We start from the raw sequence: 22,534 nt of genomic DNA on the forward strand, positions 1-22,534 counted from the left end.
AAATCTAGTTTACGAACATTCCCATAGTAAGTAACGGTAATGTTTGATTCTTGAACCCATTTTCTATTACATTTATGGTGAAATATTCTACTTTTACACCATGAAAAAGTACAAGCTTTATTTAAGAGTTGACGCGCAAAACAAATGCTTATTTGATATTCAGTGTTAAATTACCCAGCTAACATGGAAATAAACTCCTGACCCACAATGTTAAAATTTTCAGATGTATCCTGTATATAATTTAGCATTTTTCGGTAATCCAACAAATCATCAGCTCATTTATAGAACAAAAACAAGGTGTCGCTCATGCAAACAAAATGACAGTTGAGGTATTAAATATAGCGGAACCTTGTTTTTTTTTTGGTTTTACACGGAACCTCTTTATGGTTGAACCTATATCCGTCGCGATGGTGAAATCTGTCCGACACTGAAACGACAGACATGTAAACCATACAGTCAAAGTTTGAGAAGTTGTGCCGCTTTATTGTACTTAGTTAAATATAAAACTTATATTTTTATATTGAAGAGTCATTTCAAATCAATGTCAACACAAACAAACCTGTAAAAAAAAAAAAAAAAAGGACGTTAAAAGGATGTTCTGGATATTCGCTGTGTTTTTGCTCTCAGTTGCAGGTAAGAGCTCCGTTTCATTTCTGAATTTAACTTTAAAAAAAAAAAAAAAGTATATTGAATTAAATAGAGTTTTTCGTCGTGGCAGTCGCGGAGGAGATGGTGAACATCCCCGGAGGAAAGCTGTTGATGGGAACCAGCGCTGCAGATGGGAGAGATGGAGAGTCTCCCACCAGAGAGTTGGAGCTGCAGCCTTTTAAAATAGATGAATATCCTGTCACAAACAACGAGTTCAGGTGATCAAACTGGAAACATGACATTAATGTAGATGATGTTGGGTTAAAAATAATACAACAACGATAATTATTAGGTTTTTATTTTTTTTATTTGCCACAGAGACTTTGTGAGGGCGCAGAAGTACAAAACGGAAGCGGAGACGTTTGGCTGGAGTTTTGTGTTTCAAGATTTTGTGTCAGATGAGCAGAAGAGCAAAGTCACTCAGAGAATAGAGGTACTGGGAGTTTGGTCAGATGAAATCCATTAATAACCAAATATAAATTTACCATATTGAGCTTAAATCTTTTTTTTGGACTGGCAGAGTTATTAAAAAAAAGATGTCTGTTACACATACTACACTACTGCAGAGCATTTAGTAAACTATGGATACCAGCTGCCATTTCTAACTACCATGTGAATAACCTTTAACTCATTCCCTTATTCTTCCCATCCAGTCTGCTCCTTGGTGGTTGCCTATAGAGCGGGTCTTTTGGAGACAGGTGAGGTCGTGAGTTTTATATTTGTATCTGTATCTGTTGCGTATATATATATATATATCCCAGCATGCCCGTCTTTCTCTCCTTTGACCCTCCACTGTTCAGCCTGCAGGACCTGGTTCAGGCATTCGGGAGCGCCTGGACTTCCCGGTGGTTCAGGTGAGCTGGAATGATGCTCGGGCCTTCTGCCAGTGGAAGGGAAAGAGACTGCCTACAGAGGAGGAGTGGGAGTGGGCTGCACGTGGGGGGCTGCAAGGTACGGTACACAGTTTGTACAGCGAAAACACAGAACCCCTACTGCATGTACCCCCATTACAGCATTTTTCGAATGGTTTGTTCTTATCTGCTGTGATGGACAACATTTAAACAGAGATGGTATTACACTTTATTTTACATTGCTTCTTCAGATTGGTGCGCTCTATGGAGGGAGCAGCTCTTTATTATTTTTCTAAACAGAGACACCCTAAACTACATTTTAGCAAGTATTTCAGACACAGTGCAAATGAGAGCAGTCTTTACAAGTCACAGAGTAAAGAGCAGAAACACGTTTTTTAGAAAACCTTGCTTGAAAATTAGGGGTCCAAATAACAAGGGTGGTGGTACCCTATTGTGCATGTTTCAATTTTTATTTTTATTTAGCTGGAAAAAAAAAACTGATCTTGGGACTAAACTGTAGGCAGACAAGGGGAATTTTGATGGAAGATAACAGGGCCTAAGATTTTCATCAGAATAAAAATTACCCATTGAAACCACAAGAGGGAGCTGTAATAAATGTGAACACATTTTGTTGAATAGGCTAACTCGCATATGGTAGATCGCAAAAATACTTTATTTCACTGTCCTCTTTGAATAAAGTCTCATCTGTTGATATAGGCCACAACCATTTCCACCTGTAATTTCTTTCCTGCAAAATGTGCCCACGTTTTTATTTTGTACTTTGTTTGCCAGTGACATGAGTCATTTTTTGGCCATATGCAGTCCAGAGCCAGGATATCAAATTTGATACAAACTGGCCAAATAGTGGTGCTGTGATGAATTGTTGAAGATAAAGTATATTGTGGAAATATTCCTCCCTTGGTGTACAAATTGTTACATTTTATAATTTCATATATTTCTATATAATTTTATTGTTTGTCGTGCTCTTATCTCTTTCCTGCATGTCGTGCTCCAGGTCGGACTTATCCTTGGGGAAACAAGTTCCAGGCCAACAGAACCAACCTGTGGCAGGTCAGCCTACCACAGCGAAGCATATTGCATATCACACTGTTTGTTGTCCTCATAGAAAGCTTTGAATATGTTAGTTCTCCATTTATTTCTGCAGATAATAATACCACTCTCTTCGGATAAATTTTAAAAAATTGGATGTAAAACTGATAAAGCGTGATTTAAATAAATGTTCTTTCCATGGCACCGAACCATAACACATGTCATCTCAAGGCACTTGCATAATAAGTTCAAGACTTTACAGGATTACAGACAAATCCCATAAAAAAAAACCAAAAAACATGAGCAGCACTTGGCAACAGTGGAGAGGAAAAACTTCCTTTAAACAGGAAGAAATCTCGAACAGAACCAGACACTCTCAAATCACGTTCATATGAAAAAAACACGCTTTGTAATAAACTATTTTAAAGTTGTTGTTGTTTTTTTTTGTATGTTTTAGGGATTGTTTCCAGATGGAGACACTGCAGAGGATGGATACCATGGCATCTCTCCTGTCACAGCATTTCCTCCCCAGAACAGTTATGGTAATTGTGCCTGACTTAAAGTTAAAAAAAACAAAAAAAAAAAACATTAATAAGATTATATATGTGTGGCGTGGAAACCAAGATGGCCTTAGTTGGAAGCAATACACATTAAAAAGATGTTCCAGAAATGCATTGATGCTTGTTAACATAAGTATAAGGAAGTCCGCTGAGAGTTTCAAGCTTTGAGAAACATTTGACTCATCCTCTCATATCTCTATGAAGTGAAAGCAAAGTACATATTATGAAGATAGATTCTTACTCTATGCTTCTTTTTATAAGTACAATATTGATTTTTCCTGCAGGACTGTATGACATGATGGGAAACACATGGGAATGGACATCCACACCCTTTCCTTCAGCACGCCCGATGTATGTGCTGCGTGGTGCTTCTTGGATCGACACGGTGGACGGTTCAGCTAATCACAAGGCTCGAATCACAACCAAGTGAGTTATCGGTGACAAAGAAAACCACAGAGCTGACGTAGCTACTGTACAGCCCTACTGACTGACTGCTGGTTATGATTCTGTGTCCTGCAGGATGGGCAACACTCCCGACTCCGCCTCTGATAACCTGGGATTCAGGTGTGCTGCCAGCGATGGAGAGAAACAAAGGAGGAGAAATGACAAAGCAGAGCTATAGCAACCAACAGGCAGTCAGAAATATTAAGCAAGGGACAATTATGTTCATTCAAAACAGCAGTGATTCATTTGTTATTTATTCATCTGGTCACCCTCAAGTTGACAACAAGAAAATGGAAGGGACTAATTGAAAAATAACGGCTCTGATTAAGACTGGTAATGATGACAAAGGTGTCGGGAACAAGTGTGTGCAGGAACAAACTGTTTCTCCTGTGGAGAACTTAGATCTTTTTTTTTTTTATGAATTTGACAAAGAATAAAGGCAAACATACTAATACTTAACATTCAATAAATGAATAATTTTTAAAACTTTCAGTCTCACTTTTTTCTATAAATTTTCTATTGGAGCACTCTATGAAACAAGAAGAATCTCATATAATTCTATCATATAGGATTTAATGATCCAGACTGAAGAGACTTTCTTAAATATCTCACTGAATTTATTCACTAAATGGAAGAAGTGGGACACTCTTTGACTGCCAGCATTAGTAGTCTTCCTTCTACATGTAGGGATCTGTCTTTGTTGAGGGTTTTTATGTGACTGGAGAGTAAATTGTTCCGTCAGTTTGGACACAGTTTCTCTGAGTAATCCTGTCCTTGGCTGTACGTTTTACTTTCTCATCATGACTGGCCGGCTGATTGGATTCATTCTGTTGAACAAAACAGGGAAGAAATTTGATCAAAACTCCAGTTTCTCTTGAGTATTAAGTAACTGTATAAAACCAAGCTTTCTGTCTGTCCTTAAGAAATTATCAAGTACTCTTGAGCGGACCACACAAGCTGTTCCAGAGACATCGAGAAGGACTTAAATGGGATTTTATTGACCGTGACTTTTTTCTTTCATTGCCAACTATCTATACAAGACTAAATGAAAGCTCTTTTTTCTTCTTATAACTCATGCAATTTTATAATAGAGTCACTGATAATACAATAGAGACAGTTTTGCAAATCATGCAAATGAAGGAATACTGCTTTAAATCTGCACATTTTGTAAAAAATCAGTACATCTGAACAGTTTCTACAGAAATGCCGCCTCTTGACTTGGTCTTATGTTGTGAAACAATTGCGTAATGACTAGTCTTTTATTTTTGACCTAATTATTGTTGAATGTCTTTTGTTCTGGTTGCAGTGTAGTCATGGGAGTGTTCCTTATGCTGTAGTTACATAAGATTACGTAAATAAATATAAAGCAAAATGAACAATAATAATGAATGTAATGTATGTTTATATATCAGACTTTTAATTTTGAAACAGATGTAGGAAACAAATTTGTATCAACAGCAAATGTAACAGGAAGAAGTAAACATTTAATTTCCTCACTTGAGTGGAAAAAAAAATGGCTGATGTGCACTCTGGCAGCACTACACTATGAATATGGAACTATTAGTATTATTAATTAATGCAAAAGTTTTACGGACAGCGACCGAGGAGGACGGGACAAGACTGGATGAATTATCCCAAATTTTCCAGGAGCAGATCGCTGGGCACGGCCTGGAGGAGGCTGCAGGGGAAGGCGATGCTTGGCACGGTCAGGTGGCACACATGTCAACGCAGTAGACCGCAGCAGAGGTGAATGGGACCACGAGGTAGGCCATATAATCACATCTAAATTTCCTTTAGGTAAATGTTCTCTTGTGGACGTTAGCGGAAAGTGTCTTGGATCATTGTGAGTTGTTCTATAATGAACACTCGTTCAAGAGCGAACATTCATCGGACGTTCTCTTGTGAACGTTTGCGGAACATTTTCTTGTGAACGTACACGAAATGTTCTGTCGCGGACATTCACGGAAAAATGTATTTGTGAATGTTTGCGGATTGTTCCATGACAAAAAAAAATAAAAATAAAAATAAAAAATAAAAAAAAATAAAAAAAAAAATTCTCCCGTGAATGTTTGTAGATTGTTTTATAACGAACGTTCAAGAAACATTTTTCTTGTGAATGTCTCCCGAAACATTCACAAGCAAACTTTCTCTTGCGAACATTCCTGGATTGTTTTATAACAAACGTTCAGAGAACGTTCTCTCGTTTGTGGAACATTTCCTCGTGAATGTCCGTGCGAAGGTTCTATTGTGAACATTCGCAGAACTTTTCCTTGCTTGTGGGATGCGAGAGAGTCGGTCTTCCGTGGAACAATGAAAATGGACTCTCTTGGTCCCAAAACGTAATTGAACAATTGTGAATGAACATTGGTTTATGATGAATATTTAGGGTTATTGAAAATTTGACAGCTGTCCAAACATAATCTAAACTAACACAACACCAGGAATTCGTGGTATTCTCTCACCCCACAGGTTTCCAGAAAAAGGTCTTGGAGGCCGATTATGAAATTAAATGACTTGTTGAGACATGTTTGTCACAGAGAAGAATAAGAAGGCATTAGCACCTGATCTATAAATACTGACAGACAAGGTTGCCAACATGCCCTATTTTAGTTTGACCTATTTATGACAGTGAAGAAAAGAACAATCAACAGTTATATTCTGAAGTCTTCCTGAATATTCTCTAAATCAAAGGTGGCCTATTTCTTGTTAAAGGAAGTGAACACGGAGTTTGGTGCACAGCTCAAGAGAGAAACTTGGAAGGAAAACACACGTGAACCACTTCCTCATGCTAAATCTAGACAAAAAAAATAGGTCTTTAATCACAGTTAAATGAATTAGATTTAACTTCTGAAAACGAGGAAATAACATTGACAGTAAAATAACGGAGTATTGCAAATAGTCATTTTAACCTGCTTCTTCTTCGACTTCTTCCTCCTCCTCCTCCCTGTACATATGTGTTCAGTTGGTTACTGACTCATCTCTGCTCATGTATGGAGGAGGTTCGTCACCAAAAATCACCTGCTTAAATTCCAGGATATGACTAAAACTGGTGTTTTCCCCAAAGCACATTGCAATACCAAAAATAAATCGCTGACTAGTCATAAATTAGTATAATTTAAGACTTTTGACCGCATTCACTTCTTCTGACACCGACTGTAAATGATCTTGTCTGTTTTTGTTTACCATCTCCTCGCTGCCAGCTATCTGCCCTGCGTGTGTGATTTGCTTGATAAAAGATCAGCGGACGGTGGTGTGATGCGTCAAGCCTGGATTATTTGATCGTATTGAAGGATTAGAAGCCCTCCTCCCTTTGTTTCCCTGCTGCTCTGGTATGTTTGCATGTCATGAGTTTGTGTAGCGGCTGAAAAGGAGGAAGAAAAGCCAGACAAGCCACGTGAAGCCACAGCCTCCAGTGACATCACATCATGTCATGTCCCTGTGAAGACGCACAGAGTTCAGGTAAAGCCAGTTCAGTGACATTCTGTTTGTCAGCCTCCCGCTGTCTTGTTCTATTGTTTTATTCCTCCTGCTCTTACATGTTTCTTTAGAGCTAACAGAATCTGCAGATGGTGTGATTGATTCTACTGCTTCCAAGCTGATCATGGACTTCTCTCAATCTTTCACAGTCCTCAACGATAAGCTGAGACCTCGATTCACCACCAGTGAGCAGCTCTACTCCTCTCTGAACAGACTGGAGGGCTCGCTCAGGAGCAAAGCTTCATCTCTCCGACCAACAGTTCTACCAACAGAACCCGGACCAAATGTCCCTGTGACTGTATTAGAACCAGGAGATCCTGAGGAACCTGAAAATGATGCAGAGCAGGAGGATTTGGTCCCTAACAGCCTAGAAGAAGAGGATCTTCTGTCCACTATCAACTCATGCCTTGTGACTAAAATACATTTAAAAGATGTGGTTGAAGAGGACGTGGTGGACAGAGACAGCGGCGCCTCACAGTCTGAGGAAAAAGACAGCCCAGGTGAGCTGGCTTCAGAAGGGACGAGGGATTCTTCAAAGTCAGGAGCTCTGGCTCATGAAGGTGGGAGCTCCTTCCAGAGGAGCTACTTCAACGGGACCCTACCAGACCTGATAAACAGCGGCAGGCCGCTCGGCAGACGCAGGACACTCGGACACGTCTCAGACGCGGTAGGATGTTTGTGTTCAGTGCATGCATTTAAATCTGTTCCGCAACAAATAGGCTTGTCAAACAGTGAAACCTGTAATACTGGGAGGTGACAGCCTCAACTGTTGCTCAGTAATATAACAAACAAACATACACAAAAATACAAAATTAGTAAGGAAACACAGTTTAAAAAGCTTTCTAATGCACAGGGAAGCATGTTTTACAAATCGTGAACAATGATCAATACTCTGATGTCAAAGTGCAGTAAACCTCAGTTTGCAGTGATTTTTATATGGGACATTTTATCATCTGATGACGACAGCGCTTGATTTGTGCTCGTGAGTATGAACAGCGTTGGTGGAAAATCGTTTGTGCCTCGTAGCTTTCATTACACAAGAATCTTTTGTGTGTTTCTATCAAATGGATTCAAGTGTGCATGTTTGCTGAACAACATCTCAGCCAGTATGACTGGATTTCTCCTCTACAGTTTCACTGAGGAATCTAGATCAGCAGTTTCTGTTTACACTGCGTTAAAATGTAATGAGGTTGTACTTTTTGTGTGCGGGTTTACACAGTGGTGCTTGAAAGTTTGTAAACTCTTGAAAAGTTTCTTTATTTCTGCATAAATATGATCTAAAACATCAACAGACAAAGTAGACAATGAGAATACAGTTAAAGAAATCAGACAAAAATATTATACGTGATCATTTCTGTATTGAGGGAAATGATCTAATATTACATAGCTGAAGCAAAACTATGTGAACCTTTTGGATTAGCAGTTAATTTGAAGGCGAAATTAGATTCAGATGTTTACAATCAGTGGGATGATAATCAAGTGTGTGTGGGCGACATCAAAATGATGTTGTAGGTCATTTTTACACACAAATATAGAAAATTGTAAAAGGTTCACAAACTTTCAAGCGTCACTGAAAGTATCTTGGCACTAAACACGATGACGGGCTTTGTTAAACTATACTGATGGCATATTGTTATGTTGTTTGTAGATTAAAGAAGTACGCAGAGAAGTGGAGCTGTCTCGGAGACGGAGCATCAGGCTTAAGGCTCAGGTGGACGAACTGCAGGAGAGCAGAGACGGACCGGGCTGGAGCCAACACAAGGAGAGGGTAAAGGCCACACGCAGTGCCAGCACATATCTGCAGAGATCTGCAGGAGTATTATAATTTCTTTTTATTTGTCTTTATCTCAGGTCACAGAGGATGTTCTCTCAATTCTGAGGCTGCTGAATCCACTAACAGAGCCCGAGGCCGGCCAGCCGGAGCCCTCTGACGGGGGAAACCACCTGGACGCTAGCCTGGTCCAGCTGCAGAATGTGGCTCGCAAACTGGCAATCAGCCACACCAAACAGGTCAGGACAACTCTGGCATGCACTTAAATAATGCTGCCAGCCTTTTTATTCCCCTGCAATCATAGTTTGAGTTGATTTTAGTGGGCTTGTTGCGCAGAGGAATATTTGCTTTCTCATACTAGAGCTGGGTCAGGTGACAAAGGTTGTAAATTACATGGTCATAAAATTTGAGTTTTATTCCTAATCTTATTTTATCAGATCATTTAAAAATGTCTTCGTATTTATGCCTTTATTTATAATGGCATTGGTAATACAGAGGAAATGAGGGGAGCGAATGAGAATTTAAACATCACCGATCAGTGTTACTTAACTATTATTTCACTGAGCACTCCTCACTCTCTTTCACCTGCAAATGATAAAAGACTCATTAAAGTATTTATATAGTCCACGTAGTTGAATACTGCAACCTCAAAATTTGCCGTGAGACTTGTACGAAGATATTAATGCATACGTGACAGTCACCTTTGCCCTTTTGATGAAGCATGTTCAGTTTCCCTGAAACAAAGATTCCTCCAACCAGGTGTTAACCTCAGGTATGTGGCCTGACAAGTTTACAAGTATTAGTAACAGTGAATCTGTCTGGTATCTGGTGTTTGCCGGGCGTTTCAAGAAAGTCACAAGGTATGTGACCGAAGCTGGGATCAGATTTTTAGTCCTGTTAAAAGACAAATAAGAGAGAGTGAAGTTAGTGAGGTTAAAGGTGAAGAGTATCAGGAGTTATAGCAAAACATGACCTGCCTCCTTTTCTCATTTCTGCATTCAGGAGTTCAAATCTGGAAAAAAGGGAGAAGAGGACAGTGCTATTCTGCAGCAGGCGCTGTGGGACAGAGATGAGGCCATAGAGAAGTGAGTACACATACAGTCACACTCCTCTAAATAACAAATGAATCAAGATTTAAGGAAGAAAAGGGAAGCTGAAAGTCCTGCATCTATTTTTGAGGAGTTGTCTCATTCTTTCTGTTTTTGCTGTTCAGGAAGCGGGCGATGGAGGCCGAGCTGCTGCGGAGCAAGACGGAGTTGATGATACTGAACAACCAGCTGCTGGAGGCTGTGCAGAAGCGCCTGGAGATGTCGATGGAGCTTGAGGAATGGAAGGTAAACCTGCGATGAGTTTAATGTTTAACCGAGAGAAGGGAAGGGTGTGCTCACTGGACAAACACACCAACTAAACTCTAAACGAAAACGTGACGTCATACTGAGAGAAAGAGAGATGGTGGGAACATGTGAACATATGGGACCCAGCCAGAAAAGTGGAGAAAAGTAGGACACACACAAACACAAACACATGCAATTAGTGTCAAACACACATTGCTCTCAGTGTTCGGCCGTAAAACACACACAGAAACTGCAATTAATACTCGCTCACGTTACATTTAACACACACAGATCATGCAGGCGTTAATGCCAGCTGGTTTCCTGCCACAGTGTTTTGGCCTCAGGCCCATGTCTTCATCTGGTGAGCGCTTAGAGCCCCTCAGCATTGAAATAAAACTACACTGCATATTGCAAGTTAACTGGTGAGAGCAGGAGCGTCTGAAATCCAAACTGATTTAATGTAAACTACAAGAGAGAGTATTCATTTTTGGGTCTCAGTGTGCCGTGATGGTTTAAAATCCATATTTTTGGTAATTGACAAAAAAAATACCCAGATTTAAGGATATCACACATTTGCAGGGAATTTTTAAATGCTAGTTGGAACCAAAATACCAAAACATTTGTATCACCGGTACAAAAGTTATGGTGAAATCCTTATTTGGACATGGTTGTACCCTTATTTTTTGTTTTTATTTTTGGCTTAATGTTGGTGGGGAAAGGTGTATACTGGAGTCAGTCATCTGAAAATGTATCTTTACATAAAATCCAATAGAGATGTATCTGTCTCTGTAATTGTAGGGTTTAAAAGATGTTAGTTGGATCCCTTTATGTTTAGAGCTCCATTTTCTTGGTATCAGTTGGTGTATTTTATTGTTTATTTTTAGTAGAGCTCTGCATCCTTCTTTCTTTATACTTTTATACCATCTTTCAGCCATTCAGTAGCACACAATTTATTTTCTTCTCAGTAAAGATTGCTTTGTTAAATGTCAGCAATCTGACAGGTTAATCTTAGGGCTGTACAAAAATTGATTTGGTGGAAATTGGAGATGAGTATCAATCTTGATTTTCAGTCTTCATGCTTTACTCTTAGCTATACCTTTAAAATATAGAACAACTTGTTTCACCATTATTATCTGAAAGTAAAATAATTTAAGATGAAATGTAACCCAGAGTGGTGTTTGAAAGTTTGAGAACCCTCTAAAATGTTCCATATTTCTGCATAAATATGACCTAAAACATCATATTTTTACACCAGTGCTAAAAGTAGATAAAGAGAACCCAATTTAACAAATGAGGTGAAAACTTTATACTTGATTATTATTATTTTTTTGAAGAAAATAATCCAACATTACACATTTAAGAGTGGTATGCAAACCTCCAGGGTCAGCAGATAATTTGATGGTAAGATCAGAGCCAGGTGTTTTCAATCAGCGGGATCACAATCAGGTGTTAGTAGCAGCCCTGTTTTAATTAAGGAACAGGGATTTATCAAAGTCTGATCTTTACAACACATTTTTGTTATTAGTGTAAAAGAGACCAGAAAAGGTTTTGATGCTCATCACATGGGAAAAAGTTACAAAACCATCTCTGAAGACTTTAGACTCCATTATTTCACAATCAGACAGATTGTGTCGTGGTGCGCTCCCCTGTGCGTTCTTTTCTCCCTTCTCAGGTGTTTCTGATCTGTGATGAGTGGATGGCTCCGCCCACTTAGCTTTTTTAAAAGAGGTTGTAGGCGGTTGCAGAGCTCTTGGGCTCCCACATGAAGCAGCTCTGTGACCATTTTCTTTCATTTGTGTTTCGTTTGAGGTCGGAGGTCTGGTGATATTGTTTTTGGGGTTTTTTGTTTTGTAGTTTATTTTCGTTCCCTGGGTTAGTTTAGGCGGGGAATCTCCGGGTTCGACGGCCCATTGTGTGGCTGGCCCAGACTCTCCTCATACTTTTTTTTGTTGTTGTCCGGCCTCCATACTGTCATGGTTCTGGTCAGGTTTAAGACTAAAACTACTCTTCCTTTGCTAGGGTATGCGGTCCTCTTTACATGGTGGTCACAAGGCTGAACCAAATGTTTGGCTGTGGCTGTAACATATTTGGGGGCTTGTCAAAGCAGCTGTTTTGTACTATTTTTGATTGAGTACATGGCAGTGTGGTGCCTGCTTTATGGGATGTGTGTCCTCCTGTAGGTTTTCTGTGCATTTTATTTTGTTTGGAATTATCAATGTAAAAATTTAGGGCAAATATACAACTATGAATATTCCAGACAGACTCAATTTTAGAGGAAGGAGACACTAAATGATTAAACTCCAACTTTAAAATCAAGTTATCATGATCGGGACTGAGGTGAAGAGGGAATGAATGCTGGTAGAGATAATATTAAATCACTGTTATTTGTAATTCATAAATCCCCATATTCTGCACCTCTCATAACTGACATTGGTGCTCTTAGCACGTCGATTGTTATGTTAAACCCTCACTCAGGGACTGGGTTGTCACTGACTCCCTGTGTAAAATAAACCCATCATTTATAAACCCATCAATCATGTTTCCTCCCTCAAGCGATGTTTGGAGAAGGTCGGTCCATGTACATAAGATTTAAAGCAACTCGTAGTTCCATGGCGAGACGCTCAAAATGGCCACCTCGACACGTATCGATGAAAACGAATTATTTTAAGATTTAATCCCAAACATGTTTTCTATCCATAGGGGCATCTCTTTAGGGGCCGCGCCCACTCGCGACTCCACTAGAATATGAAATTTTTTCGCCATGATACATGCGTGTATCCACTTTCATGAGTTTTTGAATATGATAAAGCCTCCAAAAAGGAAAATCACTTTTCGTAAGAACTAAGAACGTCCAAGAAGATTTTTTTTTACGAAAAACAACAGGGCTTCGCACCATCGGTGCTCGGGCCCTAATAAATCACCCTCTCACAGGTTTGAAATCTGGCTAATCACCATATTTGTCTCGTATCTTTCCCACATTTTCCTCGACATGCCTCAGGTGGACTTTCAGCTGCTCCTCCACCAGCAGCTGCAGCTTCAGCAGCAGGCAGAGAAGGCCCAGAAGAAATCCTCTCGCCTGGGCATCCTGAGGAGAACCAACAAATCGCCCATCCAGAGGCCGTCAAACTTCCCTCTGCCTACACCCATCCCTCCCACAACCAACCCAAACCAAATCTTCACCTCCAGATCTACGGCCTCTGCTGCCCCGACTCCCCACGCGCCGCCTCCTACTGGCTCCCAACGCAACTGGAGGGACATACTGAAGATGGGCAAGAGCAGTTATCAAGGAGACCAGGATGCAGCAGGGCAGGATTCAGAGTGTGCCCGGAATGACGGCTTCCAGGTCGTGTCCCTCGATTGAGATGGTGACTTTACGCTCCTTCTGACGCACGACTCTTACCTCTATTTAAAGTCCGAGTGAAAAATATGTCACTTGCTGTCCCTGTGAGAGCCTCACTGTGCAGGATGTTTGTGCAGACCCAGACACACACTATAACGCTGTTTTCGCAAACCTGCTGAAGGTGGGGGGGGGGGGGGGGGGGGGTATTTCTGTGCTTACTTTCCGTCCGAGTTAACACACGTGAGCAGGATTTTGTGACAACATAATTAGTTTGGAAGACAAACCAAAATGTGAGAAATTACCAATATTTGCATATTCATTTATCAAGGATTTAAGTGCCATTATAAGCAAATTTTTATGGTGAAAAAAACCCAAATCAGACATGAAAGCTGAGAATCTTTTTTTAATATCTTAAAACATGCCTGGAGAAGAGGTTTAATATATATATACACTCCGGAAACGAGCGCTGGATCTTGAATCTAGTAATTTATGCATGAGATGAAACTGATTATGAATGAGTCGTGATAAATACTATGATGCTTAAATGCCAGACATTTTGTTTCCCAAATATTGTTGTAAATAAATGAAATTGTTATTCAAAAGCTCCTTCAAATCTCTTGCAGAGTCAAACTGTATTTTATGTAACACTTAAACACATCACATTAGTTGCTTCATTGTCTGCACTTTAGCTTGTTGCAAGAGTCAAAAGAAAAAAAAGAAACCATCTCAGATTTTTCCCATTTTATTGTATAATATCATTTTTCACCAATATATATATAATCCACTTCTATATGCATCTTGCTCACATTTAAAATGTACATATATGCCGTTATCTGGAATAAATGCCAACACTGGCAACTTGTTCAACAAACGGAGACTTACATAGCACAGCAAAGTTACACCTGATGACAGGAGAAAAGGCATGCTCATAGTGAAACGACATACAATCCTGAACAGATGATTACAGTCTTCAAACCACTTTTTCAATGCGCCTGAATAAATTAAATTTTCTATATTGCTGACAGCAAATTCCGTTTTGAAATAATCTTGTGCTACTGCAACTCTGCAGAAGCCGAGGCGAGACCTGCATTCAAATGTGAGCACCACCCAACAATCTATTCATATTGTGCAACAAGACAACTCTCGTCCTGTGGTGGAGGATGACGGGTTGACTCTTTACAAACTGAAGCTTTATTAAAAAAAAAAAAAAAAAAGAAAAAATACGGACTTCCACTCGACTTAATTGTGACCATTTCAAGCATTAAGACTTTTGTATTGACACCAAAACAAACAAAAAACACTGATTGTAGTAAACACCAAGTGCCTCAGCTGTTAAGCTTCCTTGTGAGAAAATTCACACAAAACTGGCAACCCAGCTGCCAATCTAAAGTCTACTCGACACTCTTGTAGAATAAAAGTTTTGTTTTTATAAAGTTTTACAGACATGGAAAAGGAGCTCTCGACAAAAGAGGCACATACAGATTCACAACACCCTGCTTGTTCATACAGATGGCAGTTTCACTACTGGACTGGACTTTTCAAACCCGTGGAAACAAATGATATTCACACTGTCACGATTAAATAACGTACATTGCTGCAGCATAAATTTGCGAGATACCCATATGACCTTATTTGTAAAGATAAGCCAGATACACATAATAAACTGGTAAACCATAGTTGCATCAAAACACAGATTGGACCGACCAAATACAAAGACACTACAACATTACCACAGCTAATAGCCAGACAGACAAAAGAATAGTATAAGTGTATAATAATAAATGACTAGCATATCCAGTAGTAGCCTGAGATATCCAGGGAATAGTTTATGATAATACTGCGTTTCAGAGTGTCAGCTTGGTTTTCATAGAAAGACGATGTTGGCATAAAAATAAAAATAGGGCTCTCAACGACCTCGAGTTGTGACAATGTGACCAACCTGTAAATCCTTGAGTCTGATCTACAGCAGACACGGAGGAGTGACTGAATATACCGCTATTATCAATATTACCAACAAACTATCTGTACGCATAATGTCTGTATGACAACTTCTGTGCAGAGCTCGAACCTCCTAACAGTTTTTGCTTCACGTTTTTTTTACTTCTCAGTTATACAGTATTTGTTTGATTGCAGTGCCATCACAACTTGCATATCTCGACTGCTCTCTTACTGTTGGTCCTCTTCAGCAGTCCCAGATTGTACTGGGCCTGAAGCCACTTTTCTATTATACTGGCATAAATGTATCAACATACAGAAAGCACTGTGCAAATGAGAGTTTCTTTGGATTAGTGTGTCACGTCCAAAAACAGCCCCGTTATATTAAACTGGTGAATTCTCATTGCTACCGTCTACCTGAAAAATCAACAAAAACACATCTACAAACCAGCCAATCTAGTAAACACTACCTGTCTGGCAGAGAGACTCTACAAAACAAAAAACTCGACCTACTCTACACTCACTTTGATATTAAATGTTAAGAACTGACTGCTGTAACTGGGCGAGTTTGGTCCAGTGTTGGCAAATACTAGCATCATTAATGACTCCACTTGCTGAAGCTGCTGAATTCTCGCTCGTCAGTTTTTCAGTGAGACGATGCTCAGAGGGGCCGAGCATGAAAACAAAGTTTTGAGGAGCAGGCTGCAGGCAGCTAGGACTGGAGGAAGGAGATAATGGAGCTGATGAAATCTAAGGGTTTGTCAGCGTGAATCCAGTGGCTCGCGTCTGGGATGTACTGGATGTCAGCGCTGGGGAAAAGCCTGTGGATTTCTGGGTAATCGTCAGAGCTGGATCAGGAGGGAAGACGTGGACCAGGGGGATGAGAAAATCAGGTAGAATAAAGTGGATGTAAATGAAGGGCGAGAAAGCAGATTATTAGAGGTGTTGAGGTGCTTTTTCCTTCAGATTTTATGAAGATAAATAGTATATTTACTATATATTGTATTTTCTATTCATTGTATAGATACAATACGTATAAAAAATAAGACTGAAGTATGGCTAAAACGATTCTTCATGGGGCATCTAGGTAACCGAGGATTAAATGCACGACTTCTCGCCTCTCATTCCCTTACTTGTTTGTCTCTGCTGTATGAAAGGCAAAAAAAAAAAATCCTGCCCTATAATAATATATCAGAAAAACAATGATATATATATATATATATATATATATATGGGTTTTTTCACATTATAAAAAAAAATATTTTCTTTACAGTTCTTATTTTGTTACATCTTTTGTTTGGTTCTTAATTTATACTTCTACACTTGTGTCTGTTTCCATACCTGATATAAGCAGAGCTGGCTCCTCCCAGAAACAGGGTAGGCCCCTCATACACGGAGTTACATTTTGGGAAACTCATGATGTCATCAAGGTGCTCCGAGATGGCTTCCAAGTTGACCCTCCAGGCGTATTTTCCATTGTGCTCCACCAGATTAGTCAGCAAGAACTGACGCACAGAGTGCTCCTGCGGGAGGAAAGACAGCCTGTGACGTCACCGATTTAACAACGAGCTGGACTGCACGTCTACTTGTATTTAAAGGGGGGGGGGGGGTTTGCTTGATGTGATGAACCTGCAGAAATTTACCACCATACCCCGCTTTTTGTTTCACAGCTTGCAGCTCATCGTTCAGGTGTTTGGGATCATTCATTCACTTTCCTGTGTGGTGTCATTTTTAGACACGGCAGGCAATTTTTCACCAAAAAGCTCTAGTCCTTCACTGTACCTTTCCTGCACTAAACAGCCAACAGACACAGTTAGAGACCAGCTGATGAACAAAGCCGTGAGCCTTCTGCAGCTACAGAGTGAGCTCGTTCTTTCAAGAGGTTGTTGAGACCAAAACAGTTAAAAGAGAGTCAGTAATGGGACTTAACATTCATCAGGTGGCTGGAAACAAAACTGGAAAAAAAATTTGAATGAATGTTTATATTATTCTGCATGTCCAGGATTTGTAAATGGGTAACTGGCTGCTAACAAGTTTACCTTTCAACTTTGTTAAATAATAATTCGGACCCTTAAATGGCCCAAAAGATCAGCTATTGCAGGTATAATTGTAGATACAGGAAACTACTTGACAATAATAGATTTTTTTTGGAAACGGGTTCTTTAATTGATTTACCTATTTTATACATACCAAGTTGTATTATATCAAAAAGCAGTCCTGACCTTGACCAGACTGCGCAGCTGATCCTCAGCCATCCGCCTGGCAGTGGAACGTGGGATGTCAGTGGATATCTTCACCTCCTGCATTGCCCGGATGTAATAGCCGAAATTGGTGCGCGTGGTGGTCTGGGCTGGACTGATATCCACGACCACCAACCTCTCCACTAAACCAGGCTACAAACAGAGACACTGACTGAGGTAAACGGGAAGGAAAAGAGAGGCAATACAAGTGCCACTGGTGGGAAACCAATGACAACGTGGAAATAGGCCGAGCTCAGTGTGGCATGAAGATCAGAGAGGAATGTGCAGTGAGAAAGGTCAGGTGGCATTCAGTGAGGGGACTGCTTTGATATGATAAATTCATGGTGACATTTTGCGATCGCTAACCTGTGTGAGAGCGGTGGTCATAGCCGTTTTCCCTCCCATGCTGTGGCCGATGAGGACGCACTTCTCAATGCGCAGCATGGCAAGGAGGTGTTTCAAATCGCTGACCATCGCTTCGTAGGTGAGCACGGGGCTGTGTGGGCTGTTGCCATGGTTACGGGCATCTACAGTCAGCACCTAACTGGACAAAGGACAGTTAGGACACTTGGAATGGGGAAAAGGAGGCAACAGAGCACAAACAAAAATAAACTTTTCATGTTGGCTGTATCTTTTCATGTGGCCACAGCTCAGGAGGGTGACGGCACATACAAAGGCTGTATTGTGAAAATTAGGCAACGAGTTCTTCAGGCCAGCCAATAGGCAGATTATCTTTCAGTGTTTATTAGTCCAGCACAGATTGCTACGGCGTCGTATCAAATGACAAGGAACACACACTTTGACTGTACATTCCTAAGCCTGCTCGTGTAGGAGGGTTGCTATCAGGCTGCTGAGAACGAACTCAAAACAAATAAGGACGAATTGTTTTTGGTGTCAGAGCAGACAGGTCTGATGTGTTCACCTTTCGGCCTGTGCGCTGCACCAAGGACTTCGCTATGGAGTGGAAGTTAGATTTGCTGCCAAAGAGGCCATGTAGAAACACCAGGGGAGTGCTTTCTCCCTTCCCATCGAAGACATCGTAGGTCAAGCTGACAGGGCTGAGGAAAAAAAAACAAAACACGTCCGGGGTGAATAATAAGAATCTCTCCGGTTACATCTGTGGTGAGAAAAATTATGGCTCTACGCAAGACAGAAACGTTAATAAAACTGAAAGTAATAAGCTTTCGGGAAGCAGAGATGATTAAAAAAAAAATTTAGTATCTTTTTTAAAAACTTTTTTTTTTTTTTTTCCTATATCCCATTCAAACAGCATATCAGGGGATATTAATAACAGAGAAAGCAGTTGAGGCATTGCTCAGTAATTTGTGACTTCTTTTTGGGGGGGGAAGACTGTTTTGCTTCCACCTACTGGTAAAGTAGAGGTAACCAAACATATATTAAGTTTATGTCATCTTGGCATTTAGTGCTGCATGGGTAGGTATATTGAGAAATTATTTTAATTCACTGTGATTTTAAATCTTTGCCGCTGCAGATGTTAATGTAACACTGCACAGGGAGAGGATACAATTACATGACCCACTATTGAATGAAAAAAATTCAATACAAAAGCCCTGATAAGAAAATTGTGAATCTACTACGTTCGGGTTTTACCGAGACAAAGTGTTGCTTTAGCTCTGCTGTGGCTGTAAGTAGGGCTGCAACTAACTATTAGTTTCATGATATCATTTTAAAATGGTCAGAAAATGGTTTAAAAAAAAAAAAAAAAAAAAAGTTGACCAGTGTTTCCCGAAGCCCAAGTTGCAGCCTTGTAAATATATTTAGTTTATAATCATGAATGACTAAAGGAACCACAAAAGATTCACATTTAAGTAGCTGGAATCAGAATTTAAAAAAAAAAAAAAAATTAAAAAAAAAAAAAAAATTATTCAAATTGATAAAAAAAGATTAACTAAATATTTGCCAATTAATTTTCAACTAATAGACCAATTGTTGCAGCTTTAGTTGTAAAATATTTCCAACATGGATTCATTTGTTCAGCGTTTACGGAAAAAAAAAAAAAAAAAAGAAAAAAAAAGCTTTCAGAGCTGGAGGTGACAACCTGAAAACACTTTTGTTCAAATCAGTCGACCACAACACGAAGATAAGATCAATTTACAATTATGTAAAACAAGACAAACAGCATATTCACACACACACAAAGCTGGAACCGGTTTATATTTGTCAAGTTTGCTTAATAAATGATTAAACGCCATGCTGATTTAAAGGGCCCAATGGTTTGAGATGTAAAAATTCATAGATCGTGAACGTATTCACAAACTAGTACAACGCACATCTAAACCACCGTAAAAAAAAAAAGAAAAGAAACTATCGTTCACGACGCATTACAGATGTGTGGCATCAATTAGCCAATTAGGATTACCTAATGAACTGGTAATTTGGCGCACATGTTGCGTAACATAACCAAACACCAGATACGCTAGAAAATTACGTTTTTTTTTTTTTTTTTTTTAAATTTAGCTGCGTTGTGAAATCATAAAACGAAAAGCCCGAAATCCCAAAATCCTTGTTTTGTGTTTGCAGTTTAGCTTTAGGTTTACCGTGCTGCTAACCAGACGTCTGAATGTCATTTTAACCGTGTAAAGTTAGCGGGTAACAAAAGATGCAGAGACAGGACGCGGTGACAGATTACAACGGTAAAATAATCTGGGGTTTGTTTGGTTGTTTTTTTTTACACAACAAAAACACCTGGCTGTCACTTCCACCGCGGCACCCAGCTCAAAGGGAGACAGAGGACATCAGCTAGCCGGGGGAGCTAGCACGGTTTACCTAGATGAGGAGCTGGCTGTCCGGACCGTGGGAGCCACCGCGCCGAACGCATCCTGCTGTCCCGGGAATAAACGACACAGAGACCGGCCGCTCAGCAGTCCCCTCTGAACCAGACGACAGAAAACACTCATGGCAGCATATGCTCTGTTACCGTGCGGTCGACAAGCGGCATGTGCGTTTCAGAACGGCCACAAAGACAGTTAAGAGCGAATGAGCTTGCAGAACGGCCGGAGGTCGCTACTTAACGATGCCAACAGCTGATTGTACGTCATGACGTAAGACGCATTTTCTGTTTTTTTTTTTTTCCGGCGTATGTTTGTTTACCCCTGAGTTTTGTCTGTCAGGCTCAGGAACCGTCTGAATGTCTGATAGTGAAGACTGAGACATTTACAAACAAGACGAACATTAACATGTACTATTTTTATTTTATTTTGGCGTTGATTTTGTATTAAAATTCAGTTCGACCCCACAGAGCTGGATTAGATCTGATAATATACACCCACTGAATTAAATGAATGTAATAGCTTTGTCAAGCCACTAGGTGAAGCCACAATGTTACTATGTGCTACACTTGCTCACCCCAACAAAATGATTTTCTTACTGAGCTGCAGAATGGCTTCCTGTGGGAACACATCCTTTAGTGATTGAAAGAGTAATTCATTGTCTTGCAGGGACATTTGCAGGAGATTCTGTGGAGATCAAACCTCTGATTGTTTTGTTATGGGGATGTATCCCTCACCGGATGCTTTCTCACTTTGGGACAAATTAGAACAATATATGTTTGTGATCACTGCTATTTGTGTGTCTTGTACAAGAACATAAAAACAAACTATCAGTCAAAGTCTTTGGAGAGCTTGGCCCTCTTTGCTGCATCTCTAAACATCCATTGCTATGGGAGATGCGTCTTCTGGGACAAAGCACGCTGCGAGCTGTCTCCATAGTGATGGCATGAGACAGAGGCCCGGGGGAAGCGCACAGCACAGACCTCACTGAGAGAAGAAAAGGAAAGTGGCCAATGAGTCTGTCCATTTTTTTTTATTGTTTTTTATTCTTCTGACCACTGTGTCACGACTTAATGCTTTGACACAGAACAAGTGTAAAAAAAAACCCCCAACAGAAAACAAACTTCCAGCTCAGTGTTTCTGATGCTAATTAATTCAACAATATTCTTCAATCATCTCTAATTCTCCATGTTATGTTGTGTGTCTTTTACAGCCTTTCAAATATTACAGTAAAACTAAAAAGATCCATATATGTTTCATAATAATGTAATTCCCTTTGTTCCCACACATATATTACATGCAAGTTAGTGATATTTCTATAGTTTTTCATTAGAGAAACATCAGGAAGGGGGAAAAAAAAAAAATCTATGAAGGAAGTAAATGGAAAATGTTTTTTGGCAAACTTGTTCCTTCTCTCCCTACATATTGTGCCGTCTTTTTTTTTTTTTTTTTTTTTTTAATTTCAGATGTCTAACAACAAAATCATAACAATTATTGTCCCACATGCTGCATGCATCTGTTGTGCCTGGATGGATGTTAAAATGACTCCTTATAGATTAAAACAACAAATATTATAGATAGCATACTGTATGTGTTGTAGGCAACAATCTATATTAAAGTTCATACTGTAGATACCAAAGTGTCGATGAAAATGTCCCAGTGAATTACCAGTATACTTTTGAAATCACAGAGCAGCACCATAAAAAAAACAGAAACTGTTTCAGCTGGTGAGGGATTTGAAGATAAGCCACGCCAAAGCCAGACATGTTATTTGCCCACCGTGAAAAACATATTAATATAAGTTACAAGCTCTGTCTCCTAAAAATAACTTTTTTTATCCAAAAAAATTTGCAATAGCAAGTACATTTTGAAGGAACCAACACCAGATCTGTTTTTTTGTTGGGGAAATGTTGAACGCTGATTGTACCAGTACAATGTTTCCTCACTGACAACATTATTGACACGACTCAGATTTACAGTAGGTTTGAACTTCGTCTTCACTGATACTTCTGTTTCCATGATGGTTCCTCATCTGTGTCAGCTTTTCTGAACTTACCTGTTTTTATCTCGAATGATTTGGAAAATAATTGTGGGG

General features: G+C 39.7%; 3 protein-coding genes across 5 annotated transcripts; 2 read left to right on the forward strand and 1 right to left on the reverse strand.

Annotated features, from left to right (window-relative positions):
* Positions 1–411: 411 nt before the first annotated feature.
* sumf2 (sulfatase modifying factor 2) lies at positions 412–4,033 on the forward strand. Its single transcript, XM_069145563.1, has 9 exons — positions 412–633; positions 719–866; positions 967–1,081; positions 1,302–1,346; positions 1,449–1,599; positions 2,515–2,570; positions 3,007–3,091; positions 3,394–3,535; positions 3,629–4,033. The coding sequence occupies exons 1-9, from the start codon at positions 594–596 to the stop codon at positions 3,729–3,731; spliced, it is 885 nt and encodes a 294-aa protein (XP_069001664.1). The 5' UTR covers positions 412–593; the 3' UTR covers positions 3,732–4,033.
* A 1,111-nt stretch (positions 4,034–5,144) lies between these two features.
* bicdl2l (bicaudal-D-related protein 2-like) lies at positions 5,145–13,667 on the forward strand. Of its 3 annotated transcripts, none has more exons than XM_069146180.1 (8): positions 5,145–5,316; positions 6,754–7,012; positions 7,102–7,697; positions 8,679–8,798; positions 8,882–9,040; positions 9,804–9,886; positions 10,015–10,135; positions 13,134–13,667. In XM_069146180.1, exons 2-8 carry the CDS (start codon positions 6,979–6,981, stop codon positions 13,494–13,496), a joined length of 1,476 nt encoding a protein of 491 aa, XP_069002281.1. In that variant the 5' UTR covers positions 5,145–5,316; positions 6,754–6,978; the 3' UTR covers positions 13,497–13,667. The 3 variants fall into 3 exon arrangements, with proteins under 3 accessions (XP_069002281.1, XP_069002283.1, XP_069002282.1); XM_069146182.1 differs by having other exon boundaries at positions 5,147–5,316; positions 7,180–7,697; XM_069146181.1 differs by lacking the exon at positions 5,145–5,316 and having other exon boundaries at positions 5,632–7,012.
* A 537-nt stretch (positions 13,668–14,204) lies between these two features.
* On the reverse strand, positions 14,205–20,681 carry abhd11 (abhydrolase domain containing 11). The gene is made up of 6 exons (XM_069146183.1): positions 20,438–20,681; positions 18,573–18,708; positions 18,017–18,190; positions 17,633–17,803; positions 16,752–16,933; positions 14,205–16,258 (listed from the first exon to the last, which is right to left on the reverse strand). Exons 1-6 carry the CDS (start codon positions 20,566–20,568, stop codon positions 16,123–16,125), a joined length of 930 nt encoding a protein of 309 aa, XP_069002284.1. The 5' UTR covers positions 20,569–20,681; the 3' UTR covers positions 14,205–16,122.
* Between the last annotated feature and the right edge of the window lie 1,853 nt (positions 20,682–22,534).

This window comes from Embiotoca jacksoni, unplaced genomic scaffold (assembly GCF_022577435.1).
Source record: "Embiotoca jacksoni isolate LCO1_2020_lvr unplaced genomic scaffold, fEmbJac1.0.p SCAF_13, whole genome shotgun sequence".
NCBI lineage: Eukaryota > Metazoa > Chordata > Actinopteri > Embiotocidae > Embiotoca > Embiotoca jacksoni.

What these genes read in the sequence shown, in the direction of transcription:
- bicdl2l (XM_069146180.1), top strand. Translation starts at nt 6,979, where the DNA reads ATGTCATGTCCCTGTGAAGACGCACAGAGTTCAG. An exon ending in TGAAGACGCACAGAGTTCAG is followed by an intron (nt 7,013 to 7,101) that starts GTAAAGCCAGTT and finishes ATGTTTCTTTAG; the next exon opens with AGCTAACAGAATCTGCAGAT. An exon ending in AGAGATGAGGCCATAGAGAA is followed by an intron (nt 9,887 to 10,014) that starts GTGAGTACACAT and finishes TTTGCTGTTCAG; the next exon opens with GAAGCGGGCGATGGAGGCCG.
- abhd11 (XM_069146183.1), bottom strand. Translation starts at nt 20,568, where the DNA reads ATGAGTGTTTTCTGTCGTCTGGTTCAGAGGGGACTGCTGAGCGGCCGG. An exon ending in ACAGCCAGCTCCTCATCTAG is followed by an intron (nt 18,709 to 20,437) that starts GTAAACCGTGCT and finishes TTTTTTCCTCAG; the next exon opens with CCCTGTCAGCTTGACCTACG. An exon ending in TGACCACCGCTCTCACACAG is followed by an intron (nt 17,804 to 18,016) that starts GTTAGCGATCGC and finishes CTCTGTTTGTAG; the next exon opens with CCTGGTTTAGTGGAGAGGTT.
- sumf2 (XM_069145563.1), top strand. Translation starts at nt 594, where the DNA reads ATGTTCTGGATATTCGCTGTGTTTTTGCTCTCAGTTGCAG. An exon ending in GTTTTTGCTCTCAGTTGCAG is followed by an intron (nt 634 to 718) that starts GTAAGAGCTCCG and finishes TCGTCGTGGCAG; the next exon opens with TCGCGGAGGAGATGGTGAAC. An exon ending in AAGTCACTCAGAGAATAGAG is followed by an intron (nt 1,082 to 1,301) that starts GTACTGGGAGTT and finishes CTTCCCATCCAG; the next exon opens with TCTGCTCCTTGGTGGTTGCC.